The sequence below is a fragment of the Equus caballus genome, chromosome 23 (genome assembly GCF_041296265.1).
Source record: "Equus caballus isolate H_3958 breed thoroughbred chromosome 23, TB-T2T, whole genome shotgun sequence".
Taxonomy (NCBI): domain Eukaryota; kingdom Metazoa; phylum Chordata; class Mammalia; order Perissodactyla; family Equidae; genus Equus; species Equus caballus.
The window spans coordinates 31,089,929-31,099,390 of NC_091706.1; the positions used below are offsets into that span (position 1 = coordinate 31,089,929).

At 38.0% G+C, this 9,462-nt stretch overlaps 1 protein-coding gene across 1 annotated transcript in view; it reads right to left on the reverse strand.

Moving 5' to 3' along the window:
* TRPM6 (transient receptor potential cation channel subfamily M member 6) overlaps window positions 1-2,658 on the reverse strand; it is a 165,585-nt gene extending 162,927 nt beyond the window's left edge. Inside the window, exon 1 of the mRNA XM_014735413.3 lies at window positions 2,444-2,658. Coding sequence (XP_014590899.3) covers window positions 2,444-2,452 — 9 coding nt within the window. The 5' untranslated portion in view covers window positions 2,453-2,658. The remainder of the gene's footprint in view (window positions 1-2,443) is intronic.
* Window positions 2,659-9,462: the final 6,804 nt, after the last annotated feature.

Genomic DNA, 9,462 nt, shown 5'->3' on the forward strand with positions numbered 1-9,462 from the left:
GCAACCAAAAGGATCCCAAACTGACACAGCCTCCTCTCATCTCCCTCAGCACCAAATCCCATCACCTGTATACACAGAGATGATGTGCCAGTCAAGCCCCAATCATTCATTCAACAAACATGTACTGAATGCCTGTTGGATATGATGCTTACTCTAGGAGAAGGGATTACAGTAGTATGTCATTATTAAGAACTGCACAGATGTTTGTGGAAAAATACCCAGCAACAAAACCATCCCCCTACTATGTGTGAGGCCCTGTGCTAGGTGTTTGAGGGCAGAAAGGATCATAAGACAAGGTCTGTATTCTCCAGGGTCTGCCATCAAATTGGAATGATGGCATGCACAGAGAGATAGGCAGCAATCTGGATGTCAGATGCCAGGGTTCCTGAGGATGGACATGAAACACCAAACAAAATGTCCAGGCAGAAAATCTGAAGGGAGTGCAGGCTCCATAACATTTTCATTTCCTTTTGAACCAAAATTGGCTAGAAAAGGGAAGGAAAGTGTTGCAAAAAGTGGGAAAGAAGAAGAGGTAACATAAGAGGGAGAAAGAGTAAAGGCTTTGAAAGTTGTTCTAAATCTTGTTTTTACTTAAAAAAATAAGATATTTTGTGGATTTTATCTGCTTACAGATTAACCATAATAATTTTTAAAACATTAAATATTACAGAAATTTCTTCATTCATTCATTCAACACTATTGCACACCTGTTACATGCTAAACAATATTATACTCGCTGAGGTTTTAGCAGTAAATAAAACAATGTCCCTACCAATTACATTCTAGTGTCTACAAAGTGTCTGGTATCTACAAAGAATAAAGTAAACTTTCTCATTCAGCCCCCAAAAATGGGCACTGTAAATGGTTTGGCAAACATTCCTACAGATATTGTAAATGCAGATACTGGTATTTATTTGTTTTTACAAAAAAGTAATAATAAACTAAACTTACTAACTTACTATTTTTTGAAACTTGCTTTTTTTCCTTAGCACTATAACTTGGACTGGTTTCATATTAATAACTACAGATGCACCTCATTCTCCTTTATCGGTTCTGTGGTATTCTATTGTATTTAACCACTATCCTGTTCATTGACATTTTGTTGTTTCCAAGTTCTCACAATGATGAACAGTTTTGTGGTAAAAAACGTGTCATCTCTGTAATTTTTCAAACTCAGAAGTGTTAAAGTTCTCCAAAATGGAATGGTTTGATTCATAGTGGGAAAGATGTGAATTAAATTCCTTTCAGCTAAAGACCCTATCTTAAATTTCCTTTTTGATTCATCATTGAGCACTTGAAAAGATTTTACACAAGAGATAGGAAATATCTTCTAAAATCCACTAATAAAAGTGTAGGCTAAAAAACAGATAAATAATCAATAGCTATTTCCACAAAGTCCTTTAGGTACCCAGGACTGTTCTGGGACTCAAAGAAGGGATATCTATATTTTTCTTGAAATCAAAGGTCACCAGGTCACTACACTGAAATGGGGAAGAACAGAGTCATTACTCTTCTAATCAAAGTCTTTTTATTATACCCAAATATCATTTCCCTTGTCAGGAAAGACAATAATTGAAATATCAATATAGGTTTCACTTATAAAACTGTTATGACTACTTTAAATGGGTTTCAAGAAACAAGAAAAAGATCACTTTGCTGAATAGAAACATGCAGCCATAAAACAATATTTCTATTAGAACCAGAATTATTTGACATTTGGAGTCAGCCTCCAAACGTTCCATCCAGTTCCCACCTTGGCTATTTCCAATAATCAAAATTATTTATGTCTTTTCATTCATACAAAATTGTCTACAGTCTGTTTACTAAACAGTCCAACATTTCATCAATGTGGAAAGACATTTCAACAACAGTTCAATAAACTAAACAAGCTGGTTAATTAATAAAAATTATGTTTTTCAGGAGGAAACTGAAGCAATTTTTTTTTCTAAAGATTAGCACCCAAGCTAACAACTGTTGCCAATCTTCATTTTTTTTTAAAGATTGGCACCCGAGCTAACAACTGTTGCCAATCTTTTTTTTTTTCCTGCTTTTTCTCCCCAAATCCCCCAAGTACATAGTTGTATATTTTAGTTGTGACTCCTAGTTGTGGTATGTGGGACGCCACCTCAACGTGGCCAAATGAGCAGTGCCATGTCCATGCCCAGGATCCGAACCGGCGAAACCCTGGGCTGCCAAAGCGGAGCACAAGAACTTAACCACTCAGCCATGGGGGCCAGCCCCTGAAGCAATTTTTTTTGGCATGCACACTTCATTGTGTGTTTTAATGTCTTGGTTTTGTCCCGTGATCACCTAAAAAGAATCATCAAGCAAATCTAAATGGTTAACTATAATTGCAAGGTTATGACTTTTGCATTTCATGGTGTGTAAAATCGAGCATAAGAGAAAACAAACAGAGGAGCAGCAAAGAGGTTCATCCGCTTACCCTCTTCATAACCACAGCCAGGGGGAACTTCACTCAGCCTTCAGCCATTGAATTCTATCCTGAAATTTCCATCCACCACACAATCAGATAAACCCCAGCTTGTGGAGCAACTAATGAAAATAGAGCCGTGAAAAGACTTGCCGAACAAATTTCCATGTGCTTAACCCAAAAGGGAGAAATTGCAATGTGAACTGAGTAAAAGTTTTTAGCTGTTTTTAAACCAGAGGGGTGATTTCACTCTTAGCAGGAACTTGTGACTAACATTGCCTGGTCGGGAAATGATTAACACTCCTGTCGTCATCTTCGTAGTCGTCATCTGCTTGAGCTCTCCAGCTGCAGGAAATTGGCTGAGGGAACCTTATCAATCCTGGGCTGTGTGTGTTCTGAATACACTGTCCCGAGCGGAGATTCACCGTGCTGAATTCAACTTCAGGGTTTGGTTATTTTAAATAAAAATGTACTTAGAACCTCTGCCAACTTCATTAGTGGTTATTTTTACTCAACTATTGTTATAAAAGGTTGTATTTTCACTTTTCATTTCTGTGCCCCACCTTAAAAAATGGATTATTAATTAGACCCTTTTCCTTAAAATTCCAAAGTTTTATAAGTAACCTTAGCAGGAGCTCTGGGTTCCCTCAGCCTTGTTCTCTTCTCAACCATGCTTGAGTCTAAAAACTTAAGTGCCCTTTCAAATTAACTGCCAGTTCCCATTCTTCTGGAAATCAGGGTCACGGAAAATTGGAAGAAAACTATCAGGTGTACATAACTTGGGGGCTGTAGAAAGTCAAAAGGATTTTTTTTTCCTTTAAATGATTGTCATAAAGAGCAACTACTACATGGTCAGTCCTTCATACACGCTTCTACCAGAAGTAAAAAACAAACATCTCATCCAGGTATGAGAAAGAAATGGCAGATTTATTTAGATAAACTTCTGTGCAGTGTCTTGTGAACAGGAGCCTGAAATGATATTGCAAACTCATGGCTTCTCTTAGGCCATACCATGGAATTCTACTCCACCAACAGGGCAAAGTAGATTGTGCATTTCCTGTCAAATGGCTGAGGAAAGTCAACACTGGGTATCAAATACATTGCTGTGTAAGAGTTTAAGAGCTAGTTGTCAGTCATGTTTATTATGCCATAAACTTGACTTTCCTCATAGCCCTTAGATTGCTGATTTAGAAGCAGACTAATAACTCAGAGTTCTTATCACCCTTCCTGAGGTTTTTCCATGAATTGCCAAGTTCATTTTAGAAACTCAATTGCATCTCCCCACCCCACTACGACCAAAGAAAGCAAGTTTGAACTGTTACAATGCTCTAAACCTATTCTAAATAAATTCAACTAGTTTCTCCCTCCGCACTCATATATTGCTTCTGTCTCTGAAATTTAACAAGCGCTCTAAGTGAATTTCAAATATTCTTTGCGTGCCTAAAATGTTGAGCACTTCAGTCTTAACTAGTACTCCCTCACTTCCTTTTGTTGGACCACAACAAACAGATAGGAAGTTGGAGAAAAATGCCACATATACACACACACACATACACACACACACGAGCTTTAAATCATTTTCATTGTTTATCATTATAAGAGTGCCTGGCACAGAGTAGCACTGGATAATCATTTGCCATTATTATTCAGTTACTCAAAAGGATGGTGTCCACAAGCAACAGAAAAAAACAAAAAACAAAAAATTTCCAGAACTGAGGTTCTTAACCTAGATTTTAAGAACTAGGGGTTCTGTGAACACCCTGAATTGTATGTTAAATTTACAACTGTGTGCATTTTTCTGGGGAAAATGCTATTAGGATTCATCAGATGCTTAACTGAATAGGCCAATGACACACACAGACAAGGACAAGAACCAGGGCCACAGAGAAGTATTAAAAATATGTAGTCTCCTGGGGCCAGCCCTGTGGCATAGCAGTTGTTTGCACGCTCCGCTTCAGTGGAGTTCAGATCCCAGGCATAGACATACACACCACTCATCAAGCCATGCTGTGGCAGCATACCACATGTAAAAATAGAGGAAGGTTGGCACAGCTGTTAGGTCAGGGACAGTCTTCTTCACCAAAAAAACAAAAAAACTATGTAGTCTGCAGGGGTGGGCTTGTGAAGTAGACTCTAGAGCTGGACTGAAACTTTCAGAGAAGGATTATATTATCTCCATAATATGACAAAGCCCCATATTAACTATTTTGAGTGACATACGATGTCACTGCCTCTGTTTTGTTTTGTTTTGTTTGCAAACATTACAAGTTTACTAACATCATAGCATAATAAACACACATGAACAGATGATCACAGTGCATGATCAACTGAGTCAGTCAGTTAATGACAGCCATCCTCGTGGTGTTACAAGGGAATTAGACAGCAATGATAAGAAAATGCAAGTGCCTGAAACCAGCGTTATTTTATGTGATCAAATCAAATCTCTCTCTCTTTAGGCTTCAATTTGTTAATAGCTGCAATACCCTGAATGCCAGCATTAGGTATCAACCTGAGATGTGACCTGAGTCCTTCCTAAGATGATTTCATCTTCATCCAGACAGGGCAGTTGGTGCTGGGTTGCAGAGAAGGCTCAAAGAAATGAACTCTGCATACCTGGCATTTGGGCAGAGAAGCAATCCTATCCAGGTTCCAAAGAAACAGGGAAGGCAGAAGAACAGGACAGGCAACAAAGGCCTAGAGTTGGAAACTGAACTGAAGCAGGGAATGTCCCAGACTAATGCACATACACTGCTCCATCTACCCCGCAGCAGCTGGGCAACCCACAGATCATTGTGGTAACTGGTGTCTGGAGGAGAGTGGAGACCATTCCTTCCCCTACATCCTCCTTCCCTTTCTAGAAAGATTCCATCAGGTTTATCAACTTCCACCCTACCCAAAATTCCTTCCACAGAGAAAGCAAGTACATTCCTCCCAAAACAATGTTTTGGAGGAGAGAGCATGTGTGAGGAGCTAAACCACGGTTGTTATCAAGCGCCTATTAAACACTGCGTGCTTGCTCTGCATTCAGTTTCTCTTTTTTTTTTTATTGAGTTAATGATAGGTTACAATCTTGTGAAATTTCAGTTGTACATTAATGTTTGTCAGTCATGTTGTAGGTGCACCACTTCACCCTTTGTGCCCACCCCCCACCCCACCTTTCCCCTGGTATCCACTAAACTGTTCTTAGTCCATAATTTTAAATTCCTCATATGAGTGGAGTCATACACAGATTATCCTTCTCTCGCTGGCTTATTTTACTTAACATAATTCCCTCAAGGTCCGTCCATGTTATTGCAAATGGAAGGATTTTGTTCTGTTTTACAGCTGAGTAGTATTCCATTGTATATATGTACCACATCTTCTTTATCCATTCGTCTGTTGATGGGCACTTAGGTTGCTTCCATGTCTTGGCTATTGTAAATAATGCTGCAATGAACATTGGGGTGCATAGGACTTTTGGGATTGCTGACTTCAAGCTCTTTGGATAAATACCCAGTAGTGGGATGGCTGGATCGTATGGTAGTTCTATTTTTAATTTTTTGAGGAGTCTCCATACTGTTTTCCATAGTGGCTGCACCAGTTTGCATTCCCACCAGCAGTGTATGAGGGTTCCTTTTTCTCCACAACCTCTCCAACATTTGTTACTATCTGTTTTAGATATTTTTGTCATTCTAACGGGTATAAGGTGATATCTTAGTGTAGTTTTGATTTGCATTTCCCTGATGATCAGTGATGATGAGCATCTTTTCATGTGCCTATTGCCCATCCATATATCTTCTTCGGAGAAATGTCTGTTCATGTCTGCAGCCCATTTTTTGATTGGGTTGTTTGATGTTTTGTTGTTGAGATGCGAGAGTTCTTTATATATTATGGATATTAAGCCTTTGTCAGATATATGACTTGCAAATATTTTTTCCCAGTTAGTGGGTTGTTTTTTTGTTTCAATCCTGTTTTCATTTGCCTTGAAGAAGCTCTTTAGTCTGATGAAGTCCCATTTGTTTATTCTTTCTTTTGTTTCCCTTCTCTGAGAAGGCATGGTGTCCGAAAAGATCCTTTTAATACTGATGTCAAAGAGTGTACTGCCTACGTTTTCTTCCAGAAGCCTTATGGTTTCAGGTCTCACCTTTAGGTCTTTGATCCATTTTGAGTTTATTTTGGTGAATGGTGAAAAAGAATGGTCAATTTTCATTCTTTTACATGTGGCTTTCCAGTTTTCCCAGCACCATTTGTTGAAAAGACTTTCTCTTCTCCATTGTATGCCCTCAGCTCCTTTGTCGAAGATTAACTGTCCATTGATGTGTGGTTTTATTTCTGGTCTTTCAGTTCTGTTCCATTGATCTGTGCACCTGTTTTTGTACCAGTACCATGCTGTTTTGATTACTGTAGCTTTGTAGTATGTTTTGAAGTCAGGGATTGTGATGCCTCCAGCTATGTTCTTTTATCTCAGGAGTGCTTTAGCAATTCAGGGGCTTTTGCTGCCCCATATGAATTTTAGGATTCTTTGTTCTATTTCTGTAAAGAATGTCATTGGGATTCTGATTGGGATGGCAATTGAATCTGTAGATTGCTTTAGGTAGAATGAACATTTTAACTATGTTTGTTCTTCCAATCCATGTACATGGAATGTCTTTCCATCTCTTTATGTTGTCATCCATTTCTTTCAGAAAAGCTTTGTAATTTTCGTTGTATAGGTCTTTCATTTCCTTAGTTAAATTCACCCCAAGGTATTTTATTCTTTTTGTTGTGATTGTGAATGGTATTGTGTTCTTCAGTTCTTTTTCTGTTAGTTCATTATTAGAGTATAGAAATGCTACTGATTTAAGTAAATTGATTTTATACCCTGCAACTTTGCTGTAGTTGTTGATTACTTCTAAAAGTTTTCCAATGGATTCTTTGGGGTTTTCCATATATAAGATCATGTCGTCTGCAAACAGCGAGAGTTTCACTTCTTCCCTCCCTATTTGGATTCCTTTTATTCCTTTTTCTTGCCTGATTGCTCTGGCCAGGACCTCCAGTACTATGTTAAATAAGAGTGGGGATAGAGGGCATCCTTGTCTCGTTCCTGTTTTCAGGGGGATGGCGTTCAGTTTTTGCCCATTGAGTATGATGTTGGCTATGGGTTTGTCATATATGGCCTTTATTATGTTGAGGTAGTTCCCTTCTATGCCCATTTTCTTCTGAGTTTTTATCATAAATCGCTGTTGGATCTTGTCAAATGCTTTCTCTGCATCTATTGAGATGCTCATGTGGTTTTTATTCCTCAATTTGTTGATGTGGTGTATCACGTTGATTGATTTGTGGATGTTGAACCATCCCTGTGTCCCTGGTATGAATCCCACTTGGTCATGATGTATGATCTTTTGATGAATTGTTGAATTCTGGTTGCCAAAATTTTGTTGAGAATTTTTGCATCTATGTTCATCAGCGATATTGGGCTGTAGTTCTTTGTCGTGGTGTCCTTGTCAGGTTTTGATATCAGCGTGATGTTGGCCTCGTAGAATGTGTTAGGAAGTGTTCCATCCTCCCTAATTTTTTGGAATAGCTTGAAAAGGATAGGTATTAAATCCTCTCTGAAAGTTTGGTAGAATTCCCCAGGAAAGCCATCTGGTCCTGGGGTTTCATTCTTTGGGATGTCTTTGATTGCTGTTTCAATCTCTTTCCTTGTGATTGGTCTGTTCAAATTGTCTGCCTCTTCTTGAGTGAGCTTCGGGAGACTGTAGGAGTCCAAGAATTTATCCATTTCCTCTATGTTATCCATTCTGTTGGCATATAGTTTTTTGTAGTATTCTCTTATAATCTGTTGTATTTCTGCAGAGTCTGTTGTTATTTCTCCTCGCTCATTTCTGATTTTGTTTATTTGAGCTTTCTCCCTTTTTTTCTTTGTAAATCTGGCTAGTGGTTTGTCAATTTTATTTATCTTCTCAAACAACCAGCTCTTTGTTTCACTGATCCTTTGTATTGCCTTTTTTGTTTCAATAGCATTTATTTCTGCTCTGATTTTTATTATTTCTCTCCTTCTGCTGACTTTGGACTTTGTTCTTCTTTCTCTAATTCAATTAGGTGTAGTATAAGACTACTTATTTGGGATTTTTCTTGTTTGTTAAGATGTGTCTGTGTTGCGAAGAATATTCCTCTTAATATAGATTTTGCTGTATCCCATATGAGTTGGTATGGCATGTTATCATTTTCATTTGTCTCCAGGTATTTTTTGATTTCTTCTTTAATTTTTTCAATGATCCATTGCTTGTTCAATAGCATCTTGTTTAGTCTCCACATCTTTATGCCTTTCTCAGTTTTTTTCTTGTAATTAATTTCTAGCTTTATAGCATTATGATTGGAGAAGATGCTTGTTATTATTTCAATTTTTTTAAATTTGTAGAGGCTTGCCTTGTTTCCCAACATACAGTCTATCCTTGAGAATGTTCCATGCGTGCTTGAGAAGAATGTATATTCTGCTATTTTTGGATGAAGTGATCTATATATGTCTAATAAGTCCAATTGTTTTAGTTTTTTGTTTAGCTCCACTATTTCCTTGTTGATTTTCTCTCTGGATGATCTGTCCATTGGTGTGAGTGGGGCGTTGAGGTCCCCTACTATTATTGTGTTATTTTTGATATCTTCTTTTAGGTTTGTTAACAGTTGCTTTATGAACTTTGGTACACCTGTGTTGGATGCATAGATATTTATAAGCATTATTTCTTCTTGATGAAGTATCCCTTTGATCGTTATATATGGCCCCTCTATGTCTCTCTTTACCTGCCTTATCTTGACCTCTGTTTTGTCTTATATAAGTATTGCAACAACTGCTTTTATTTGTTTGCTATTAGCTTGGAGTGTTGTCTTCCACCCCTTCACTCTGAACCTGTTTGTCCTTGGAGCTGAGGTGTGTTTCCAGGAGGCAACAAATTGTTGGATCTTGTTCTTTAATCCATTTTGCCACTCTGTGTCTTTTTATTGGAGGGTTCAATCGGTTTACATTGAGGGTGAGTATTGATGTATGAGGGCTTAATGCTGTCATTCTGTTGCTCGTT